General features: G+C 38.9%; 1 protein-coding gene across 2 annotated transcripts in view; it reads right to left on the bottom strand.

Annotated features, from left to right (window-relative positions):
• dacha (dachshund a) overlaps positions 1-26158 on the bottom strand; it is a 221794-nt gene that overhangs the window by 63583 nt on the left and 132053 nt on the right. For both annotated transcript variants that reach the window (XM_053687874.1, XM_017493457.3), the window contains exon 3: positions 19983-20114. In XM_053687874.1, the coding sequence (XP_053543849.1) occupies positions 19983-20114 (132 nt within the window). The remainder of the gene's footprint in view (positions 1-19982; positions 20115-26158) is intronic.

The following is a 26158-nucleotide window of genomic DNA, read 5'->3' as shown; positions in this document are numbered from 1 at the left end:
AGCCTCTGAGAAGCTTCTGACTCTAAAGTTAGATCTTTTACTGGCCCTGACATCTCTCAAGCGAGAGGGAGGTCTACAAGCTCTCTCTGTTGCCCCTTCCTGCCTTGACTTTACCCCTGGATTAGCCAAGGCCTTCCTGTATACTAGGCCGGATTATATTCCTGAAGTGCCTACATTGGCTGCCCACCCTGTGGTGTTGCAGGCTTTCTGCCCTCCTCTGTTCCTCACACCGGAACAAGAGAGGATGCACCTGCTGTGTCCAGTAAGGGCTCTCTGTACTTACGTCCACCATTCCGGCCAGTGGCATAAGTCGGAGCAGCTGCTGGTCTGCTTTGGCAGCGACAGGAAAAGTGATGCTGTGTCAAAGCAGCGTATCTCTACTTGGATAGTGGAAGCAATCTCTAGGGCTTACGACACGTGGTCTCGCCACGCCTCTGGGCATAAGAGCTCATTCCACTAGGGTAGTCGCCTCCTCGAAGGCTTTGTCCAAAGGGGTATCCTTGCAGGATGTGTGTGCGGCTGCAGGGCGGTCTACGCCACACACAGTCATTCGTTATTACAGCCTGAATATTCATTCCACCCCAGGCCCGGGTGTCTTGCAGTGACCCTCGGGCTTGGGTATATTTGAACAGGCCGTACTCTCGGTATGACGGAGTGGGTATTCCCGTTCCCATACTGTTATGCTAAATGCAACGTCGAAGTTCCCTTTGAAAGGGAACGTCGGGGTTACGCATGTAACCCTGTTCCCTGAGAAGCGAAGGAGACGTTGCATAGCACTGTCATACCAGGGCAGGCCTGTGAATTGCGTCTTCGCTTCAGGTAATAGAGGCTGGCGACGTGGTTCACAGGTGCCATATATATATCATGCGACGCGCTTAATTGCCACGTCACCTGATCATGGCAGGCCTTTAAGTAGAGGCATGATTTTACACAAGCTTCAGATACCGGTCACGCGTACAAGGCATTCCTATACTGTTATGCTAAATGCAATGTCTTGTTCCCTTCTCAGGGAACAGGGTTACATGCGTAATCCCGACGTTTTCTGAAGTGTTTCTCTGGCCTGTCAGGCATGTCATCTGCCACTCACACTGGCCCTACCTACAGCCTGCACTCTTTCTCCAGTTGGGTGGAGACTGAAGAGTGTATATGAGAGAAGCATGCATGAATATTACAATGCTAGCTATTACCTCAGAAGTCACCATTAAAATGAATTAATGCTCCATTCCAAACTTCCCCTTAAACTTGAACTTTCAACTCGTCAACTTGGGGTAGTCTTCTCAGCTACCAGTTCCTTCCCCATTTATGGAGTGATGTCAAGTCAACATGGCGATGTAAACTGTGAACAGTGTAAAGTAGCCCTTCTCTGCTTTTAAATTAGTTTATAGAAGTATTGGTTTTAGATAAATTAATACTGTTTACAGACACAGGTTGGTTAAAATCTATAATATTGACCATAATAATTGCTGTTTTGAGAAGGTAATCATCAATGTTAGAGTTATCACGTGTTTCTAATTGTATGCTGCTGCACTACAATTTCAGTCCAAAATGTTTGAAGTTCACTTTAATAGAACAGTACCAATAGCCACTCAAACCTGTAACTGTAAAAGGGGATTAAAGAAGCCTTTTATGAGCTTTACATGCTCTGAATGAATAAAAAACATGGTTTCATGGAGGCATCCATGTTTTTTTTTTTCCATTTTGCATGCTGAACATGGTGAGATCAGAAATGACATTATTGCAATTTGCAAAAAAATTTGATTTAAACCATGTTTACTTAGCTGTGACCAGAACAATAAACAAACAAAGTGGAGCTTCTTCTGGGTGATTATGTTACTGGTATGACCACAAAGAACTGCGCCATACTGGTGTTGATCACAGTAATTTAATATCAGTTCCCCACGTGGAGATTAAACCACTGTTGTCTCCGCTTCAGAGCAAGGCTTATGCCGCATTATTCAATGCACAGTCCGTGAATAACAAGGCGCTGCTTTTATTGGATTTTCTTACAGATAAAAAGCTGGACTTGTTGTTTTTAACTGAAACCTAGCATAAAGAAAATTATGGACTATTTCCTATATCTACAATCATCGCTACAGTCTATAAACCACATAAATGATTGTTTTAGCTTCACACAGTTTGTAACTGACCTGACTCATAACAAGGGCCATACGCTGGATCTCATGATTGCAAACGGCTCATTTGTATCGCAGTTTTCATCTGTTGACATTGGACTGCCAGATCATTCAGCTGTCTTTTTTAATCTGGAACTCTATCATCCAAGTGAGCCTACCATCCCAACAGTAACCTATGTCTATTGATCAGACAGCTTTCTCCAATTCTGTTGTTTCCACCTTAAGCGGTCTTCATCCCTCATCACTGGAGGAGAAAGTTCTGCAAAAGTTCTGTTAAATTCTGCTCTTGCTGCTAATCTTGACTCTTTTGCTCCTCTAAGGTCACGTAACGTCACATTCGCCCACTCTGCTCCCTGGTATAATGACAATCTGTGCTCTAGAAAGGCTGCTTGTTGGAAAATGGAGAGCAAATGGCGCCTTACTGGACTGAATGTCTACTATCAAGCGTGGAAGGATCTTCTGGGTGATTATCGAGCACTAATGGTGACTGAAAGATCCTCTTAACTTCTCTCAGGCTAATGTAAACAATCAAAATAATCCCAGACACTTGTTCCAAACCATAAACAGATTGCTTCAAATTAATGCTGTTACCACTTTGCCTGTTTCTCAGCAGCTATGTGATTCTTTTCTTCAGTTTTTTAATTCTAAGATTGATAATGTTCGCAGAGAAATTCCTGTCACACTTGACTCTGCCACTTCACTCCTTCATCCATCTGGGTTCACTGGGGTTTCTTTCACTCATTTCTCACTGCTTGATTCTGAGGCTCTCACAAGGGAGGTATCCAGCACGAAATCATCCACTTGCCTGCTTGATCCAATTTCCACAAACCTATTTAAATCTTGCTTCAATGTTTGGTGCCCTACTATCCTCAGCATTATAAATGAATCACTGGAGACTGAAGTCATTCCAGCAGTACTAACGGCTGTTGCTGTTACACCTGTACCAAAGAAAGAAAATGTTTCGGTGGATGATTTTAACAATTTTCGTTTCAAATCTTCCGTTTTTGGCAAAAATACTTGAGCGTGTTGTTGCCTCTCAACTATGTAAGCATCTTACAATTAATAACCTCTTTGAACCACTTCAGTCAGGTTTTTGTAAATTTCACAGTACTGAAACGACGTTCGTCAAGGTTACCAATGACTTGTTGATGGCCTCTGATTCTGGCGCTACATCCATTCCTATTCTTCTTGATCTTAGAGCTGCTTTCGATACTGTGGCTCATGGTCTTTTACTTACCTGCCTTGAAAGTGTTTCTGGTGTATCTGGGACAGTTTTAAACTGTTTTAAATCCTATTTTACTGACCGTTCCCAGTTTATTTCTATGGGTGGTTACAGGTCTGACACTAGCTCTGTGCTCACTCGTGTTCCGCAGGGTTCAGTTTTGGGCCGTCTACTCTTCAATATTTATCTATCTCCACTTGGGCATCTGCTGCGATCGCTTGGCCTCCATTATCACTTTTATGTTGACTATACCCAAATCTATATTCACTCAAAATCTGGTGAAAACCTTGATGTTTGTTTTCTTTCTGATTGTATTTCTGAGATAAAAACATGGATGAACAATAACTTTCTGTGTCTGAACAGCGGGAAAACCGAAGTTATGCTTATAGGCTCCCGTCATCAAATTCGCAAAGCTGCTCCACTGTCTCTGTTTGTTGAAGGCTCTGTTCTAGAGACCCAAAGTAAAATGAGGAACCTTGGAGTAATTTTTGATACCAGCCTCACACTGCGCTCAATTGTAAATTTCTCTGTGGCTGAAAAACTGATAAACTCATTTGTTGTCACTCGGCTGCAACGCTGTTTTAGCCGGAGTTTGTCAATCCACAATCAACAAATTGCAGTATGTTCAAAACTCTACCGCCAGGATCCTGACAGGAACCAGGAAATATGAACATATTACTCCTGTTTTAGAGTCCTTACACTGGCTCCCAGTCAGGTTCCGTGTCGATTTTAAGATCATGATGTTGACAAACAAGGTACTACATGGCTTGGCTCTGCATTACTTATCTGGTTTATTAATGCCTTACACCCCAAATTGCAGATTGCGCTCCTCACAGTGCAATTTGTTAACTGTTCCACAAACCAGCCTAAAATATATGGGTGACAGGGGTTTTTCTGTCCATGCTCCTTCACTTTGGAACTCTCTTCCTCCTGAACTCAGGGAAGCTCAGACTTTTAGCATTTTTAAAGCTCTACTCAAGACACCACTTTTTTAAACTTGCATTTGACTGCTGATGTCTTTTTTATGATTATTTTAGAATTATTATTATTAACGTTGTTGTTGTTCTTATTAAATTTTGTTTTATTTTTGTGTACTGCTTATTTTGTGTACAGTGCTTTGAGAAGCCGCTTTTAAAGGCACTTTATAAAATAAAGTTTATTATTATTATTATTATTATTATTATTATTATTATTATCACTAAGAATACTAGTACAAAAGAACAAGGAACATTGCCTTGCTTTGGTTCCACTATGTCTATTTAAAGGTAAACATACTGAACACACATGCATTCATTAATATTGTTACATCAGCAAATCTTGCACACACTCACACATGCACACAAACACACACTGTCTAGGAGCACATTAACAGATTGTAGCGGGTGCAGGCAGAGGACTGCACGCTGACACTCTGTTTTGTCATATTTCTTCTGGGTCTCGCCATCTGCCAGGGTGGCATTTTCATGGCTGTTTACCCTGACTCCCGCCAAGGAATCATCTGCCACTACATAATGCTTCCCTACGAAAAGGGAGGGAAAGAGGGGAGGATTAAGTTGGTAATGCAACTGAGACTATTGCTAATTTGGTGTAATTGGGAAGAAATGAAGATAAATGAGGGCGAGGGAGGGAGAGGAAATCAGTATGGCAGGCAATACAGCTGTGCTTTTGGCCAAACCTAGCCCCTTGTTTTCCCCTCCATGCTCTCTTTCCCAGTTCCTCAACGAGGCACATTGGCAAATCTTGCACACATTCACACATGCACACACTCAAGCTAATGACAAATATGCCAAGGTAATATGCCACAGATTATTCACGTTTTTCCTGATTTCCACAGTCCTATCCCTGGACAAGAAAAACTTTGGGGTCAAAAGTCTGAATTACACAAAAGTCATCATTGTTTGAGATATCTGATGGACATTGTGTTGAGCTAAGAAAATAATGTTGTGATGATGTCATCATATTCATATAATTAATAATTGTACGTTATCAAAATAAAGAATCCCAGCCAGCCAACTGACTGACAACATCCAAGTAAAATTGTAAGCTGGATGAGTCACATATGTGAATATCTTTACAGTGGGTATGTTAACATTTAAGATGCTAGAATAGAGCATCTTTACACTTATATTTTCAGCTCTGTCTCATTTTTGAAGATTAGGTGGTTGATGACTGTGTATAGATTTTAAGAGCTAAATAGGATGTCCACTTATCCTTATATTTCTCTGCAGTTACCACACACAAAACTCCACCCCTGAGGTAGACATACATGTCCATATGTCAGCATCAACCTGGTGATACGGGATATATGTAGGTTTCTGTGCAATGCCAAGGCACACAAAGGATCTCACTATACTTCCAAGTATGGTGAAGTCCAAGTACGTCAACTGTACACTACTTTAAGCAGAGTCGTACAGATGCTTCATAATGAAATCGCAGGATTTTCAAGTACTATTTTTGTTTTCAAGGACTATACAAGCGATACAAAATAACGTTGTTAAAGGGGTCTGAAAAGTGGACCAGGGCTGTCAGTTTCCGTTACAGTGTAAATAATATGCTTTATTGGCATGACAAACAATTGTACATTTGTATTGCCAAAGCAAGTGCAAGGGAAGGGCAATGTAAACACAAGAGAAATAAAATAAAAGACAAAATAGAATAAAACTGAATAAAATACTAATAGATTAAGTTAAAAAAGTAAAAATAAATAAATCAATATTTTTTTAAAATAGTGCAAACAATGTACATAAATGTACAAATTAAAGACAAAATAAATTTACTATATACAGAATAATTGAAAGAAGGATAAAATGTGTAAAATTACAGCATAAAAGTGAATTTACTAATAAAGTTAAGAAAAAATATAAAACAATAATAATAAAGAAGAGTGATCACAACAATTACATGAAACACAAGCACAAGGCAGATCACTCACTGTCCCTAATATTGTGGCAGGCTGGGACATATTGTGCTGCTATTATACAGCAGTCTTGATCTTCTCCAAGTAGGAGGGGGAGTTTTTCACTGTTTGACAAATTGTCAAATGTTTTGGTGTGTGTGTGTTTCATTTTGGGGAAGAATTTTTCTTGGATGTGTGTGCATTTTGTGCATTCTGCTAGGAAGTGTCTGCTCTGTCTCGATTGTGTTTTGTTTGCAATGTAGGCACAACCTTTCTTCCTCTGGGAGCCATGTTTTCCTGTGTCTGCCTGTTTCTATTGCTAGGGTGTGTCCATTGAGTCTGTACCTTGTCAAGGTGCTTCTCAGTTTTTTATCTGTCACTGTGTACAGATAGTCTGCCATGGTGTACTGCCTTTTCAGGGCCAAGTAGCATTGCATTTTACTCTCTTGTTGTATTTGGGTTTCTCAATAGGTGATGTTGTTTTGTTTAATTTGTATTGTAATTTGGTCTAATTTGATGTGTTCGACTTTGTTGTTCTGGTCTAGAGTGTCAGTGTGGTGGGGGTTAGTAGGTGTTGGTGATCCTTCAGGGATAAAGCTTCGGGCCAGCTGAGAGAGGGGGCTGTTTGCTTTGATCAGGGCTATGTAATGATATGATTGGGGGTCACTGAGTTTTAGGTGTTTCCAGAATTTGATTGCCCGTTTTTTTGTAATTTTATAATTAGCAGATATTTGCTTAATTCTGCCCTGCATACATTGTTGGTTGAGTGCCAATGTACTTGTAGGATATTTTTACAGAACTCTGCATGCAGGATTTCAACTGGATGTTTTTCCCATTTGGCAAATTCTTGATTTGTTAGCTTTGATTTGTTGATTTGCCTGTGGAACTGATTTATATTCCTAGGTAGTTATAGTGTGATGAGTGAGTTATGTGGTTATTTCCTGATGTGAATGTGTTCCCTGTGATCTAGATCTTTTCTGAAAGGTCATGATTTGAGTCTTTCTGAGGTTTAATGCTAAGGTTCTGCTGAAGGTCCTGTTCAGTGGGAGACAGCGGGATCAGGTCATCTGCGTAGAGCAGGCATTTGATTTCTGAGTCACACAGACTGAGATCAGGGGCTGCTGATCACTCCAGACTGGTCGCATTTCGTTTATGTAAATGTTGTATAATGTTGGGCTTAGGCAGCAGCCCTGTCCCACTCCATGTTCCTGGGGAAGATATTTTGTACGTTTGTTGTTAATTTTTATTCCGCATTTACTTTCAGTGTACATTGATTTAATAAGGTCATAGAATTTTCCCCCATGCCACATTCAATAAGTTTATAAAAATATCCTTGGTGCCAGATAGAATCAAACAGGTTTAAAAAAAAAAAAAAAAGTCGATAAAACAGGCAAAAATTTTTGTCCTTTTGTTTTGGACAACATATTTTACAATTAGACTATGTAAGGTGTAGATGTGGTCAGATGTGTGATAATTTGGTAATAATCCAATTTGACTTCTACTTAGGACATTGTGTGTTGTAAGGAATTCCAAAAGTCTAGAATGTATTATACTACAAAATAACTTTCCCAGGTTGCTGCTCACATACCCTGTAGTTATTTGGGTCAAATTTGTCCGCATTTTTAAAGATTGGTGTTATCAGCCATTGATTCCAGATGTCAGGGAAGCGTCCTACACTCAGAACAATATTAAATACTTTTAGGATGGCCAATTGGAATTTAGAACTTGTATGTTTTTTCATTTAATCATTTCATTTAATCTTCCATCAGGTCCAGATGCTTTTTTGGGTTTTATGGTTTTAATTTGGTCTATGAGTTCCTTTTCTGTAATGGGTAAGTTTAATGGGTTTTGATTGTCTTTGATTATTAATTCAAATTTTTCCAGTAGATTATATATTTTATTTTGTTCCAGAATTGGTTTGTATTGATTGATTTCTCAATTATTGTCAATTGCTTTTGGGTCTATTGTGCTTTTTTGGTTCTAAGAGTGTGCTTGTATTATTTTAGTGTTTCACAATAATGGAAGCGAATCTATGTGTTATTTGTATCTCTGTTTTTTTTATGAGTTTTTTCCTAATATTTTGGCAATCTAGGTCGACCAATTATTGTTGTTGTTGTATGTTGCTGTTATATGTTGTTTTGTCTATTTTTTGTCTATAGACTTGATAGTTTTGCTTTTTTTTCAAATGGGTAAATTTATATCTTTCACAGCCAGATTGACCCTTTCTTTAATATGAGCATAGATGGTTTCCAGAAAGTTATCGAGGAGCATTTGTATTTTTTGGCTGCCGATTGCTTTCTGGTACTCCTCTGTGCTGCTTTCAGTCCATCGGTATGGTTTTCTGATGTGGTACAGCTTACTGGGTTGTGTGCTGATGTTGCATTTGTTCTTTTGAAGATACACAGTGATTTGGCTGTGATCAGACAGAGGGCATGATGGGTTTAAGTCAGTTAACATATAATTTACTGTGCTGTTCCCAAGAGGTGAGCAAAGTGTAAATCTCCCTAAAGTGTCCCCTCGTATTCAACATTGACAATGTACAGATCCAGACTTCAATAGAGCTGCAGAAGGTCTTTCCCATTCTTATTGAGAATATGATCATGGTTGTTTCTATAAAGATGCGCAATATTGTTACTTATGCAGTTCAATTTACTATACATAATGCCATGTGTGTCAGTAAAATCAGGCTATAATACTGTTCTTGCATTTAGGTCCCCACATATAAGCACATTCCCTGGGCCTGGAGATAGCATGCTTCTTTTTCTAATGTATACAACATGTCTTCACTGTAGTATGAGGACTCTGATGATGGGATATAAATGGCACATAAGAAAATGTATTTTTGTGGTGATAGTAGTTTTTTAATAAGTTTTACCCAGATATAGTATTTGCCAGTTTATACTGTGTTAATGTAGCTGTGAAATTTAGAATGGCACCAAATTATCTGTCCACCTGAATCCCTACCTTGATGTACTGTGCTGAGTTTTTGAGAAGATAGAACGATTTCTCTGTAATTGGGTGGTTCAGAAGGTCTTGGTATCTGCCTTGCTCCATGTCTCCTGTAGAATTGCAATATCTAGGTCTTTGATGCTCTTTTGGAAATTTGTATTTAGACTCTTTAGGCGAAAGGCTAATGAGTTTAAACCTTGGATATTTCGCACCCTGATAGACAAGGCCATTTTCGGCTGACATATTGAGAATTTGTTTTTAAAAGAGAGATAAACCTTTTTCTAAAACACTGTTATTTACAAATATATAATGGCTAGAACATACGTTATACAATATATTAGACAAGTTTGGTTGTCTTTGTCACAATGAGTGAGTGAATAGCAGGAGAAGAGGGAGGGGATGCAGCGGGGTGTCATATTTTGAGTGAAAGGATTGTATTCTTGTTATATCGAAAATAAACACTTTAAAGTTATTTAGCAATTTCGTACTGATTGACTTAAGATAAACCTAGTTAAAAAATGGCTATTTTCAATGACACGTGACATTTTTTACAAACAAAATAAAACGTAACGATTGGCTGGCGGTTTTATTTACATTTTGAATAACATCAGACATGCTGAAAAAAATCAAGCATTTTCAAGGACATATTCAATATTCAAACACATTTCAAACCTTGAAATCACCCCAATTAAAATCACGCATTTTCCAAACTTTCAAAACTCTGTACGAACCCTATTTAAGGAATAAGAAATCTTTGTACTAAAGATATTACAAGGTGGCTTTCTTTTGCCAAATACCCTAAATATATTACTGGCACTATTCTAATACAGTCAAGCATGCCACAATGGAGCAGCAAAACCATTTGACAAGTCAACACTAACTACACCACAGCACAACTCTAATTACATTCAATAGAGTGTGTTAGGTTTGAATGTCTCTTTAAAGCTAGGTTGCAATTAAAAGCTACGCTGCACTGTGACTGAGGTGTGGATATATTTACATACACGTTACTAAAATCTGCATTTCTGTAGGTGTAGGAGAGAGCCTGTGGTTTTGGAGTGTAAAAATGTTTTTACATGCAATAACAAAATAAAAATAAGGATGCATCAAGGAGGACAATTAAAAATATTGAAATTATCAGTCATTAATTCTCTCCTAGAACAATGTGAAACAATCCACAAGAGACTTGGCACAAAAGTGTATGAATTGAAAGTGCAAATGATTGAAGATCTCTCTTAATGAAGTGTTAATTGCTGTGAGGATTCAGATGAAGGGTTTTGTAGCTGCTCTGACAGGAGAAAAGACCGCATGCAATGGTTTTACCAAAATATATACAAATATATGAAAATCTAAATTATTTCCACGTCATGTATAATAATAATGGAAGAAATCAAATATCTCAGCACATTGTGTGATTATTTCTTTCCTACTACTTTGGTAAATCCATTGCTTCTTTGACCACTGCCTCTCAATTACTTCAGTTATATTTAGACATCCAACTCAAGCTTAATGAATTGAGCTTACATTTGATGAACAAGCTTAACATCTCAGCAGCCTGTCTAAATGAGTGATATATTGTGCATCAGATGGCACAGTCTTTCACTTACCCTTATAAGAGAGGCACATTAATGGTCATCAGAGGACTCTGTTCTCTTTTAACGGTTTACGATGCCTCCCCCTTTGATCATAAGTAGTACTCACTTCACAGGGAGCTTGAGAAGATGTCTCTTTGATATTGCCGTGCATTTACATGTCTATGAGTGTCATGGAAGATGGGGGCCAAAGTAACAAAAAAAAATGATCTCTCTTTCTTGTGCCACACAATTGGAGAATCATGAGCCAGAGAACAAAAACATATACAAGTCATATATGTAAATTTGCTAATTTGCTAAAGACTTTCTTATCAGTGGCTAGCAGCAAGGATACAATGAACTCGCTGGGAGCTTACTATTTTCTCTGCAGTCTGTGGCTAATTTGGCTAGATTGGGAGCCAGAGTCTGCTGCATCTTTATGGACTTTCATTAGATGACATTTTGAGGCTCATTTGAAATTAATCCCCCCTTGGACCCTTGTGGCCATGCCGCTGTCAGGTGGATGACAAATGAGGCAGGACATGGGGCTCCGGGTGGACACATCCGCCCATCGTGCTTGGCCTACTCCGTTAATACACTATCATCTGGTCAAACAGACAAGCAATTCCCAAATCTCATTACCAACAGGAACTGTGGATCATTCCATGGGATGTATTCCCATTAACTGGAACAAAGGTTGGGACTAAATAAGGATGCTATGGATACATGCCATTTTACACTGGACATTTTGTTGTATGCAAACCTTGGCTCATGTACCTTTCAAATTTTTATGTACACTTTGAAGTGGAGGCTTCTAGGTATTCAGAATATGTATTCAAAGAAGAAATAACATTCACTGAAGCTAAAGTCCATAATGACCAATTGCTGTATCTTTAAAGAAATCATAAAAAAAACCCTCTCTTGTAAAGTGTTCTGCAATAGTGTGTAAGCATCAATTGATTAAATACTAGGATGCTCTAGGATCTACAGACTTTATTCTGACATGTAATACTGCCAATACTGCTCAACTATGCACAATGTGCACTCATGAAACACTTTATTAGGAAACACTGCACTTTATTATTGACCATGGCATGATTGTTGGTGCTGATCTCTTAGGATTATCACGCACAACAGTCTCTAGAGGTTACTCAGAATGGTGCAATAAAGAAAAAACATCCACTGAGTGGCATTTCTGTGGATGGAAACTCCTTATTGATGAGAGAGCACAACGAAGAATGGCCAGACTGGTTTGAGCTGACAGCAATGCTACAGTAACTCAGATAACCACTCTGTACAATTGTGGTGAGCAGAAAAGCATCTCCCAGACTGCAAAACATGTCAAACATTGAGGCAGATGGACCACAACAGCAGAAGACCACATCGGGTTCCATATATGACAGCCAAGAACAGAAGAGTGTTTGGTGAATCAGCTGTTGCGTGGATAATGGATATACATTACTTACTTACATAGCAGATGTTGAAGTTAAATGTTTGAAAGACAGATACCCTTTTTCTAACACATTTTTTATCCTTGTCAGCCGGTAAGATAATTTATTATTGTCAACCATCATATCTGTCAGCAAATCTGAGGACTACATACCACACAGCAAATACAATAAGCCTGGCTGTTACCCTAAATACTTTAGATATTTTCATTCGTGGTAGCTTATAATTTGTTCTCAGTTGGTTTCTTTGCAGTAAAATGTAAAATAATCTTTGTCGCTTTTTCTATTTTGCATACCAATTTTATCTTTTGTGAGTATTTGTGCTCAATAATTGGCATAACTGTGAGACTGGCTAGAAATTGTAGTTGTAATATATGAATAAATAAAAATATGAACACATACAATATATGCTTTGACAGCCAATTTCATGGCCAATTACTGGATAAAGAATGAGCTTTAACACTAACACTCATTAATTCCGTTAATGGTTTCTACATGTTTGTGTAAGTGTTTAGCAGTGCACTTGTGTTCATGTATGTTAGAGACATAAGAGATGAATATCAGAGTAAACTAAGTGACTGTAAACAAAGTGTGTATGTAAAGGGGTTGATATGTTAGTGACTTTGTACAAGAATGTTGCATTGTTTTGTGTGTTAAATAGTTAGTAGATAAAGTATGCAGTAGTCAGCTGGAAGACACACAATGGAGATTTTTGATACATAAGCCAGAGATCACTATAAAAATTCACTAATAGTCTGCGTGAAATCACATGTCGTGTGAGTATAAAATGGTGCCTGTAAACGATATCATCAGCCTTATTATCTTCAGCAAAGACAGCATGTCAGGTGTTTGTGTGAACGCTCCTAAAAACTCTTCAATTACTCTCTATTTGAATGTATTTTGTATGTGTGTGTATATATATATATATATATATATATATATATATATATATATATATATGTATGTATATATATATATATATGTGTGTATATATGTATATATGTGTGTGTATATGTATGTATATATATATATATATATATATATGAACGCTCCTAAAAACTCTTCAATTACTCTCTATTTGAATGTATTTTGTATGTATATATATATATATATATATATATATATATATATATATATATATATGTATATATATATATATATATATATATATATATATATATGTATATATATGTATATATGTGTGTGTATATGTATGTATGTGTATATATATATATATATATATATATATATATATATATATATATATATACACATATAGATTTTTACTTTTCTGTCCCTTTGTAAAAATAAAATAAAAACTAGTGAAAGTATGAGTCAGAGAGAGTTGTTTGGAAGTGGAGCATGTGGCAGTGGCCCTTGAGGGGGCTGAGTGCGCGCATTGTGAACGATTCACACTCAGGCAGATCCACTCTTGGCTTGCTGTCTTCATAGCCGAAGGGAGTTGGGTTTCGGAGCCCTGGGGCTGTGGGCCGGCTACTGCCTGCACCACTGAGGACACGGCTCCACCTTCCTGCTTGGCTGAGGAGGTCGCTCTGCCTACCTGCTCGGCTGAGGACGTCGCTCTGCCTTCCTGCTCGGCTGAGGACGTCGCTCTGCTTTCCTGCCCAGCCGAGGAAGTCGCTCTGCTTTCCTGCCCCGCCGAGGACGTCCCTCTGCTTTCCTGCACTGCTGAGTATGTCCCTCTGCCTCCCTTCTCCGCTATGGACGCTGTCAGGACATTTTGCCCAGGGGGCCAGCACCACGAGATGGAGGGCATGGATTTTTGGGCGCTCTGGGAGAAGTGCCCTTGGGGGGGGGAGGGTTCTGTCATATATCAAGGAGATAACTCTGGACTTCAGTTCCCATCAGCCACTGCACTGCACTATATGTCACATGACCACCTGCACCTGAGTCACGTTTCTGTTAATGAGCATACTTATATATAGCCATTGTCTGCACTGTTTCTCTGTCTTTCATTTGTCTTAGACTTCTGTGTTCCATGTTACCATGTTTCTTGATCTTGTTAGTTTATGTTTAGTTTTGTTGTTTGTTTAATAAACTATTTTGAAAATCTGCGATTGCTTCTGAACTCCAACCTTGAAACGTGACAATGTGTATGTATTTATGTGTGTAGGCAGAAGGATTTATTAGCAGTGAGCATTTTATTGTGGGTATGTCACTTATGCACTCTCACTTAAATGCTGGGTGCTGGCTTCTTCATCGGCAAGACAGTTTTGTACTTGAGTACAGTTTTGTACTTCAAGTCGTACTCTTATGTAACTTCAGCGGCTCCGGGCACGTGAAGCGCAAATCTCATTAGTTGGCCAGTTTTTGACGCAATGCGTCAAAAAAAACCCGATATCCCTCAACGTTAAAAAAATTATTTCTGCTTTGATGCCACATGTTTTACGCCTGTGTGTGAACACTTCCATTGACAGTCATAGGGGCGTTAAATGGACCGTTTTCCACACTGCAAAAGAGGGTTGATTTATTACCCTCGGACGGATTTATGGAAACTGTGGGTCTGGACCCTGAGGAGCACCAGCTCATAGATTCTGGTCTCTCAACTGAGGTTGTAGAGACCATGCTGAATGGTAGGGCACCATCCACGAGAAAACTGTATGTGCTCAAGTGGCGACTTTTTTGTCTCGTGGTGTGAGGAACATCAGTTAGACCCAGAGCAATAGCTACAGTCCTGGAGTTCTTACAGGAACATTTCTCAGCAGGGTTGGCTCCTTCTACAATTAGGGTCTACATGGCCACCATTTCGGCTAGCCACGCCCCATTGATTGATCCTCTGTGGGGCAACACCCTCTAACATCAGGTATATGCATGGTGGTAGGTGGCTGAGGCCCATCTTCAGGCCATGCATACCTTCCTGGGACCTTACTGTGGTCCTGGAAGGTCTGTCAGGTGCTCCATTTGAGCCCTTAGAGTCAGCCTCTGAGAAGCTTCTGACTCTCTCAAGCGAGTAGGAGTTTTACAAGCTCTCTCTGTTGCCCCTTCATGCCTTGCCTTTGTCTCTGAATTAGCCTTTCTATATCCTAGGCTGGATTATATTCCTAAAGTGCCTATGTCTGCTGCCTAGCCAGTAGTGGTGCAGGCTTTCTGCCCTCCTATGTTCCTCACACCAGAACAAGAGAAATTGCACCTACTGTGTCCAGTGAGGGCTCTCTGTACTTACGTCCACCACTCCTGCCAGTGGTGTAAGTCAGAGCAGTTGCTAGCCTGCTTTGGTGTCAAAGCAGCACATCTCTAATTGGGATAGTGGAAGCAAACTATCACTTACAAGGCATGCGGTCTTGCTACGCCTCTGGGCATAAGGGCTCATTCCACTAGGGGGACCACCTCCTTGAAGGATTTATCCAAAGGGGTACCTTTACAGGTTGTGTGTGCTGTGGCGATCTGGCTGATGATGTGCTTTACAGGCACCTTTTTATAATCATGCGACGTGCAAAATGCCACATCACCTGACTATGGCAGGCCTATAAATATGCATGATTTCATGCAGACTTAAGACACCGGCCATGCATGAGGGTGCTTCCCACAGCAGGAGGCTTATGCAACTTCTTGTTCCCTTCTCAGGGAACAGGGTTACATTTGTAACAAAAGACATTTTTGTTTGGGTTTCCTCTGGTGTCTCCAGTTTCCTCCAACCTCCCAAAAACATGCAGGTAGGCAGACTAGCTAAGCTAAATTGTCCCTAGAATGAGTGTGAATTAGTGTATGAATCTCAGTGTGAATGATGCCCTGTGATGGTGCCCTGTGATGGAATAGCATTCCATCCGGGGTGAATTCTTTCGCCTTTTGCCCAGTGTTCCAGTGATTGAGTGCTCTGAGAACACATTCCCCAATGCTCTCTCACACACTCAGGACCTCTCTTTCCCACTATTCAGCCACCATCACACATCTATTTTTTTGCTAACACTGCAAGTCACATGGATGACAGATTCTAGAGCCTGTTTGAATAATGCATGGCATTTCACTTTTACCTCATCAGTTCCTCCAGCAAAATAAAAATCAGCTCCTCTCTGATGTCATTTGTGACAGTGATTCTCACTGACAGATCTCCATTAGACCAATGAATCTTTTTGTTCAGCTTTATTTCTGCTGGTGCTCAGGACAAACAACACATGTTCCTTCTTTTATAATTTTTTTTCTCCTTCCACATTCCTCTCCTTTTTGTTTTTCAAGGATATATTTATATTTAAAGACAACACTTCACAGGAGCCCCTCTGCTACCTGCAGCCTCCTTGGTCGTTAGTGTAAATACACTCACTAGTGATGTGTCTTTTATGAATGATTCGTTCATTTTGAACGAATCTTTAATATGACTCGGGAACAACAAGTTGTCTCAGAAAGTGATTCTTCATTTTTGACCGCACATGCGCTGCAACATCCCCATAGGTTCTGTACAGGAAACAGAAATGATTAGTTCACGTCTCAAGTCTTCGGGTTTGAGTCGTTCATTCTTCTGCTGACCACCCCATTGGCAATGCACCATGCAGTACCGGAAACAGAAATGATTAGATCACCTCTCTCATAATTCAGCATTGGCTGCATTATCCTATAGTTTATTTTATAGGTTAAGTACTAGAGGTGTTGGGGAATTTAACATGTAACATTTTAATTATATTCTGCTGAAATTAATGAAATGAACAAAATGACAAAAAAAATTATTTGTTCACTTTGCTGAACGAGAGTCAAAGATCCGAGTAAGTAAAATGATCCGAACTTCCAATCAAAAACACTCACTCCCCTATGAGCTCCATGCTAAAAATTCCTATGTTGCACTTAGACTAAAAAAAGGCACACACACACACACACACACACACACACACACACACACACACACACACACACACCTGCAGGCCCATGCACTCACACACTCTCTCTCTCTCTATCTCTCTCTGTCTCTCTCTCTCCGTCCTTTCTCTTTCTTGCATTACATTATACTCCTATGCTTCCTGTGTTTCACACTGGTAGATATACACGATGCTGACATCTGCAAACAGGAACAAAATTTGACTTGATACTCTTCATCACTTTTCACTTTGACAGCCATGGCATGCTGCTTCTTCATCTTCCACTCTACTTTATCCCCTCTCCATGATGATCATGATCGTCTCAGAGTCTTTACTTTAGTTGGTTTGTGTAAATTTGCAGTATGCAAGAAGGCTTTTTTTTTTTTAACAGAGATTGAGCTATATTACAAATTATTTCCATTATATTAATGCATATTTGTGAATTTTAATAACTAAAATAACTAAATAACAAAAATTCACATTCTTTACTTTTTTCTATTTCACTTATCTTTAGAGATACTGTACAGCAGATGCACATTAGCAGCATGGTGTTGGTCTCTTCTTGAGTCTTGGTTTAAACCCAAATGCAGATCAAATTCTAGAGCATGGTACCTTTAGTAAAAGACACCCCTAAGTAACTCTGGCTTAAATCTTAGATAAATAAGTATTGAATCATAATTCTATTTACTTAATTCTATCTTATGTAGGCCTTGATGTTATTATCCCTTAATTGCACACAAGAGATAATTGGATAATTTTATCCAATTGTTATTGTTAAGGTACATTCAATTTATGACATTATATAATTGTCTCTACAAAGTGAAAAGCCAGGAAAGGATTAATGATCAAGTTTTTCTTGGTTGGTTTTATTTGTAGGCCTGGCTACTGACAGACAGGACCTGTGAAACCTCCTGTATTTATTTGTTTTGAATATTCAGACTCACGCAAACTGTGTGGCATTTGTGTCTGTGCTTGTGTGTATGTTGTTGGTAACATCACAATCTAAATGCACAGTCAGGTGGTGAACATTAAGGATGTCATCAGTCCTAATAAAGTACGTCTAAAACACTAAAGCCCTGCGATGGATTGGCACCCTGTCCAGGGTGTACCCTGCCTTGTGCCCGATGCTCCCTGGGATAGGCTCCAGGTTCCCCGTGAGCCTGAAAAGGATAAGCGGTATAGAAGATGGATGGATGGATGGAAAACACTAAAGCAAAAGGAAGGCGAAGACAAAACTCTGTTTGTGTGTGTGTGTGCAGGCGATTTATTATCTTTTATGTGCAGCATTTCCCCTGATTAACCCTAAACCTGTTCATTCCTTTTTCACCCTTAATGTCACTGATGTAATTGTAATTGACTGGTAGGACAAAGAAGAAAAATTTGTCTCAGATGAATTGAGATGGGATTGTAGGATAAATCTGATCTAGTTGTGCTGATTGATTCAACTGGCTCACAAAAGAGTGATACATTGTGTGTGTGTGTGTGTGTGTGTGTGTGTGTGTGTGTGTGTGTGCGCATATATACAGTATATATTTTATATCAGTCACATCAACAGCAATGTAGCTTAAACTGAATTAAATCAATGTTCAATTACATCAATACTCACTCTTGCATTCTTATTACTAGTTTGCAATCTTGCTATTTTAGTAGGTTTCCTGCTACCTAGCATCCACATAAACTAAGCATCTAGTAATGCACAACATGCATGCACAAAATCACATATTTTGTTTGCTCTGTTAGAGCTTTATGTGCTCTTATATGCACTTTTACAGTTACAAGCCTGAATGGGTATTGGTACTGTTCAGAACTGCAGTATTTTAGACTGAAATTACGGTATAGCAACAACAGCAGACAATAGCGAATAGCTTGGCAACAAGCTAGCCAGTAGACAGTAGCGAGTAGCATAGCAGCTAACATTGGTGATTAGCTCTAACATTAATGATTAGCTTCTCAAAACAGCAATTCCACTGTGCTTGAAAGTTAATGAAATTTGTGAAAGTTTGAATTTTTTACATTTATACATAAAAATGACCTAAAACATCAGATTTTCACACAAGTTCTAAAAGTAGACAAAGAGAACCCAATTAAACAAGACAAAATATGATACTATTTATTTATTGAGGAAAATTATCCAATACAATCTGTGGGGGCAAAAGTATGTGAACTTTTGCTTTCAGTATCTGGTTTGACCCCCTTGTGAAGCAATAACTGCAAATAAACATTTCTGGTAACTGTTGATCAGTCCTGAACATCAGCTTGGAGGTAGCCCAATTTTAGCCCATTTCTCAGTAAAGAACAGCGTCATCTCTGGAATGTTGGTGGGTTTTCTCAATAACTGCTTGCTTCAGGTCGTTCTACGACATTTCTATTGGATTAAGATCAAAACGTTGACTTAGCCATTCCAAAACATTAACTTTATTATTCTATACATATTCTTTGGTAGCATGACTGTGCTTAGGGTCATTGTCTTACTGCATGACCCACTTTCTCTTGAGATTCAATTTATGAACACATGTCCTGATATTTTCCTTTAGAATTCGCTGGTATACTTCAGAATTCATTGTTCCATCAATGATGGCAAGCCGTCCTGACTCTAATTTCACCTTCAAATTAATTGCTAATCTTAGAGGTTCCATACTTTTGCCACTCACAGATATGTAATATTGGATAATTTTCCTCAATAATCAAATGACCAAGTATTTGACTCATTTGTTCAAATGAGTTCACATTGTCTACTTTCAGGACTTGTGAGAAAATCCGATGATGTTTTAGGTCATATTTATGCAGAAATATAGAAAATTCTAAAGGGTGCACAAACTTTCATTAACCCAAGCACTGTACCAGTTTAGTAATAGATTCAGGATTGCTGAGGTCCTCCAAGCAAGATTAATGATCCTCGCAAAAACACTACAACAAATGTGTGTGTGTGTTTGTGTGTGTGCGTGTTCAGGACTCCGACCTGTGTTGGAGTTGAGTTCTTCATTTTCAGACTCTGTGCCATTCTGACTGCTTGCTCCGTGGATGCTGTTCATGGCCATCAGCTTCATCTTCTGCAGCTTCATTGCCTCTGCCATAGCTGCTGCTGTCAGACCTGGAAACGTGCACATATCAGCAATCTGCATTCACACACACAAAACCAGCTATTATCTCATACTTCTTTTGGGTATGCTCTCAGCAACAGTAAATATAAGTAGTGTATTCAAGGTTACAGACTTCCTTTGCTTGAGAACAGTGCGACAAAACTGAACCAGGTATTGTTTTTTTTTTCCTTTTTTTTTTAGTAAATATTCCTGTTTTTCTGACTAATGTCCATTTACCAGTTCTGTAGAATATGCAATTACCATGAACATTACCTGACATTTTCCTGTACTGAGGAAGAAACATGGGAAAAACTCACTTATAATGGAAGTCAGTCAAATGTATTTTGAAATTTAAATTTGTTATTCTTATTTAAAGTATAAGTTATAAGTTATTCTTTGAGAGATACCAGTACTTTTTCAGAGTAGAAAAATTGGCTTATGACTTTTTAAATAAAATTTACATAAGTCCCCAGTTCTAATAAGACATTTTCTCATCCCTTTTTTATCTAAAGACATTTATTGTTATTGCATAATAATTATACTTGTAGACAAAATTCAACAACTGATTTGATTGAACATGTCAATATAGGCTATGGACTGCAATCATAGAATCCTTTATGGTATTCACTGTTCAAGGTCCAGTATTTTGCCAGCAAGTGATTTGTTTTGGTGTTGTGCGTTCTCTTTGGAGAGGGTGAATCTGAGCCCAATTTAGCACAAACAAAATCTTTTCCTCTGGAGAAAAATGGGGAAACTAATGCTGCTGATTTCTTGTTCATTGGACTCCTGCCTATGCATGTGTGTGTGTATGCATCCCTGGAGGATTTCCCCACTGTTGCACACATCCTGAGCCCTACCTTAAGCTCACTGAGGACTCCACAACCCCAGAAGCCATCATCACTCAGCTCAATTAAGCCCCTAATTAATTCAATTAAACATTGGAGGGGCTGCATTAAATGATTCATTAAGTGACGTTGCAGGGTCTTTCTTGCACACTGCACTACTACTTCTTTACAACCCATTCTAGTGGAAAAAAAGGAAGTGACTGCTCAAGTCCTTTATCCATTTTTTTTGTCTCCAGGTTCAAAAAGTATGTCACCTTGATCTAATTCATTAACGGTATTGCCTCCAGAAAATGTGACACAGTACATAGAAAGATACTGGGTAGTTGAGCTTGGTTGGCACACTTTTGTTCCCTTTTGTTCTTAAAGGGAGCATAAAAAGTAAAGCTCAGTGTTCCTCAAACACCCATGGTAGGAAATTACCACAAAGGAACAAGCTACAGCATTCCATGACAGCTCTTAAGCAAAATACTTCTAAGAAAATTATTCGTACTTTAAAACACAAGTAGGTGCAGACACATTCTTTTCACATGTATATGGACATAACCACAATGCTCTTAGGCTCCTAGGCCCATCTGGACAAAAACAGGAGATAAAAACAAGGATATGAACATAAACAATGGATTCTAGGCAAAAAACCCATAGTCTAAGGGCTAGGCTGTGCCACACACATACACAAGACAACAACAAACACTTGACGGTGAGGTGCAGAAACACTATATACAGGTGCTAATGAGGGTGAGACGAGACACACTTGTGAGTGCTTGGCGAGACGTTTGACAGGGTCATGTAACATGCTAGGGCTGATGGGTAATGTAGTCTAGCACAGACTTTCGCATAACCATGACAGTCCTTTGAACAAGTCATTCCCCTGTAATAAAAACTTGCAAACAAGTCTAGTGAAAGATGGGGCACAAGTCATATATGAAACACCAACAGAAAGGATAAAAGGAATTTAGGGGAAAACACAATAGGCATATTATCTGATGCCTCTAGAGGAGAAAGCTTGTAGATCAAACAGTGTGTGCAACAGTAATTGCTGTTCAAAGGAATTTGTGACCTAAAGAAATGGGAGCAGGTGCATGAAAGGTAAGAGCCATTTTTGTAGAGGTTGGGCAAACAGCTTGCTTATTGTTTGCCTTTCACATGGCCCTTCAGATCTAGAACTGGAGTCACACACCTTCAAAACTCCTGTTTTTGAAGACTAGTCTTTGACACTGAACAGATGAATTGAACGCACCAGGCCATGTTAGGTTGTTAGGAGGACCCATCCATCCTGTTTTCTAAACCTGGAAGGTTCACCTCGGTCAAACTTGATAATAACAGACTCTGTGAAGATATGAGGATGGGCTTTTGTATTCTGGGGTCTGTGTGTGTGGAGAGTGTGTGTGTATCAGAGTGGTCAGGTATGTTGTTGAATCAGCCCCTCTTTTCCCACAAAATCGGTCAACAATGTCCAATTTAATTAAAGAGTCGTACGAGAGGTGGGATCTAGAGGTAAAGAGGTCTAAAGGAACTTCGTTTGATCTTCAAGTGAGTGTTACATCAGTAGATTAATTCCAGCTTTCCAAGGGTCACTGTTTTTGGCAGGTTGGTGAGAAGGCTTTTTTGTGCACCTTTGCAGCATTAATGAAATTGCTGCTTCTTGGGGTCAAAAGTGATCAAGGTATGCACCACCTGACAATGCTGGTTTTAGACATCTCATTTTCTTCAGAGTCCTAATGTCATGGAATGGGTAGGAGGCGGATGCAACTTTGTACAAAAATTGTATGAAAATTGTAATTGTTTTAATTTTTTTTTAATGATTACCTCTATGTTTTGGCACTGCAAAACCACCAGTTTATTTATTTATTTATTTATTTATTTTTTACTTGGCTTAACCATGATGGCACACAACAAATTTTGGTTATACATCTGCTTATGGAAACCTCAATATCTTGGCTCAGTATGGTCCAAGCTCCATGAAGCAAAAACGGATCTCTAGAGCACGTAACAAGGTACATGGACATGTATAAACATTTTGCACATTGTTGTTCCTTAGACTTAGAACTTAAATCCAAATGTAATACTCCCAGCTCCACTTTTAGCATCAATTTATAATGGGAAGGGTTCTCGTCTTACCTAGGTAAGTATAGTGTGCATGCAGGACATTTCAAGTTTGAGAATTCTCTTATTATTATTATTATTATTATTATTATGGGGTGGAATATCTGGTTGAATATCTCTGGTGGGGGACCAGATACAAACCTGAAATTTTCAAAATAAGTCCTTTATTTTACATTTACAGCATTCCGCTGTAAATTTTGAAGTGATCCTGAAGACCTTGGCTAGCTTGTTCAGATGTGTTTGAGTAGGGTTGGAGCTAAACGCTGCAGGACAGTGGACCTCAAGGGCCAGATTTGAAGAACCTGATCTATCATGTTGGTACAGGTGTACAGATGGTATGCGTGAATAACACATGGGGGAAGTGGTAGCTTCAAATCCCAACATCGCCAAGCTGCCATTGCTGAGACCTTGAGCAAGGTCCCTCAACTGCTCAGATGTATAAGAAATTAGATAATCCCATAAATATGGAATTAGTGTTCAGTTGGGTATTTTACAAACCAGCAGTGTCATAAATAGCTATGGTATTGGTTCTCCTGTGATATAAGCAATAAGTGACTACAACTCAGACATCACTCACTGCCTTTATCACAGGAGAAACAACACCACAGCTCTGTAATGTTTGTAATAATGTTTGTAATGTGATCTAAAGATCAGTTGCTTCAAGGGGCTAGGACCATACTGAGGTTTCCGTTATGTTTTGTTTAACCTAAATGTGTTGTGTACCATGACACAAAGATGGCTGTCATAATTAAACTAAGTAAAATAAATAAATAAAAAAATTTTAAAAACCTGGTAGTTTTGCAAAGCCAATAAACATAAAGGTAATCACTCAAAAGGTATGAAAATTCAAAATGGTCGAGCAACCTGCATTGGGACCACTTGAGATGGAATCACCATAAAGTACAAACAGACAAATGAAACTATGAAAACAAGAACCATTAACATGAACTGTGGATATGAGATAAGAGACATGCATACTATATGCAATAATGAGGCACACAACACAACAATTGCTTGATGGTGAGAGACTGAAGAACTAGAATTCAAATAGTGGTGCTATAACAAGGCATAACGAGTGTGATTAGTGAGGCATATGACATGTTGGGGTACTGATGTGGTGCTGATGAGTAGTATAGCTCTGTGCCCTTTGGCTACCATGATACCAAAATAAGGAGCAAGTTATGACAAATGGAATCATTTATTTTTAAATAAATAAATAAATAAATAAATAAAAACAAAGACTATACTGACTATATCAAGACTGTACCTGTAGCAAGTGAAGTTGAAATCTTTGGCTCTGCTGTATTTTAAATGCTTTTTATGTTCAAAGGTCCCATTTAAACCCCTGCGGGTTTTAGGAACCTTTCTTGAGCTAAGAAAACCACAAACCTTATCAAACTATCTTCCTAACAGGAACTTCGATGTTCTGTAAAACTTATGTGACAAATAAAGGATTTCTTCTTCTTTAACACTTAAACGCGTGCATGTTTCGCCAACCATTAGGCCTATTATGTCACGAATCGTGACGGAGCAGAGATAGGACGGATGCAAGTGCAGTATGAACAGTTGTTTGTTTGAAAGAGAGACAGGCAGACAAATCCAAAACGTGATCCAAAACGTAATCCAAAACGTAATCCAAAACGTAATCCACAAACATGCAAGAGGTCAGGCGATTGGCAAACAGGCATACACGGGGCAAGGCAGGAATCTAGGTCGTGGTCACGGAAAACAGGGTCGAGAAACGAACTATGACGAGGGACTGGAAGCGGATAATCCAGCGCGAACTAACTCTAAACATGGACCGTGACTATGACTACTCTACGAACTAATCTAACTCTATGGTAATCTTCCGCCTTGTGTGCTGGGAGGCGCGCGGTATATAAACGGACATGATCAGCGTCTAAACCGCTAGCAGCTGAGAGCAATACCTACACACGTGAAATCCCAGCCAATGACAGAACAGGGAGGAGACATGACAGAAACATAAACAAAACACAAGTGTCCAGATGTCACTACGGTCAACAATGGAAAAGCAGGCGCTCGCGCATTCGCGCTTTGAGCACGCTGCTTCAAGGGGGGATCATGACATATTATATATTCAGATCATTAGCGACCTGGAGTTTAAAACGGATGGATATCTAAACTGCCCCCAATATATTATTAACAATTACAAAATAATAAAATACAGCATATATCATTATATTTTGACATTTTATTTGTTAATAAGCATTAAAAAATATATACACTGTTAAAATTACACACTTATGCCTAGGTCTATAATTCACGCTAAATGATGAAAGTATTGTAGCATTTTCATTAAATCGTTTCAGTCACCATAACAAAATTAAAATCATTACAATATTTTATATTTTCATAATTAAAGTAATTTCATCATGTATAATTTTCATGGCTAAAAACAGCTGTTAATAATTCGGGACTGATCCCAGATTCTTCTCCATGCATTTTCTCCAGCTCAGCTGCATAACATTTTATTTTATGGAAGCTGTAGTAACTTAGCTGTCAATGTATGACATGATTAGAAAAAGTTGGGTTTATCATAAAACTTGCCTTGGGTGTTGTCACTGTTTGTAGGACTACCAGACCGATAAAATATAAAACTTTTTTAACTAGGCTAGTTTGTTGCTAGCCAGGGGAGGCACACTAATATATAGGTAGCTCCTACAGTGCCGTGCAAAGAACATTATTTTTCCTTATGCCCTGCTCATATCATGTTCATGTGAACTGGAACTCATATTGATATTTACACACCTTGTTTTCCTGCTCAGCATGAGAGGATAGTGTTGCTTCAGTTTTAACCCCTTTACTGGTATAAACACACACACACACACACACACACACACACACACACACACACACAAAAATCGGCGTATATCCATTTATCCTCACACTGACTGTGTGAGTTAGCGTTTGGCATAATTGAGCGCTGTCAGCCATGGGAATTTCCACGTATTTTCCTGTAAACCCGGTCTGATTGGTCTCTCCTCCATTCACTGAAGATATAAAATTACAACACCGCCTTCTTCTTTTACTGATGTTCAGTTACATAGTGACAAACCGCTCTAAGTGGAGAATTATTCAGGGCTAAA

This window comes from Ictalurus punctatus, chromosome 18, assembly GCF_001660625.3.
Source record: "Ictalurus punctatus breed USDA103 chromosome 18, Coco_2.0, whole genome shotgun sequence".
Taxonomy (NCBI): domain Eukaryota; kingdom Metazoa; phylum Chordata; class Actinopteri; order Siluriformes; family Ictaluridae; genus Ictalurus; species Ictalurus punctatus.
Note: the sequence above shows the minus strand (reverse complement) of the source record. Positions and strands in the feature narration are given on the sequence as shown.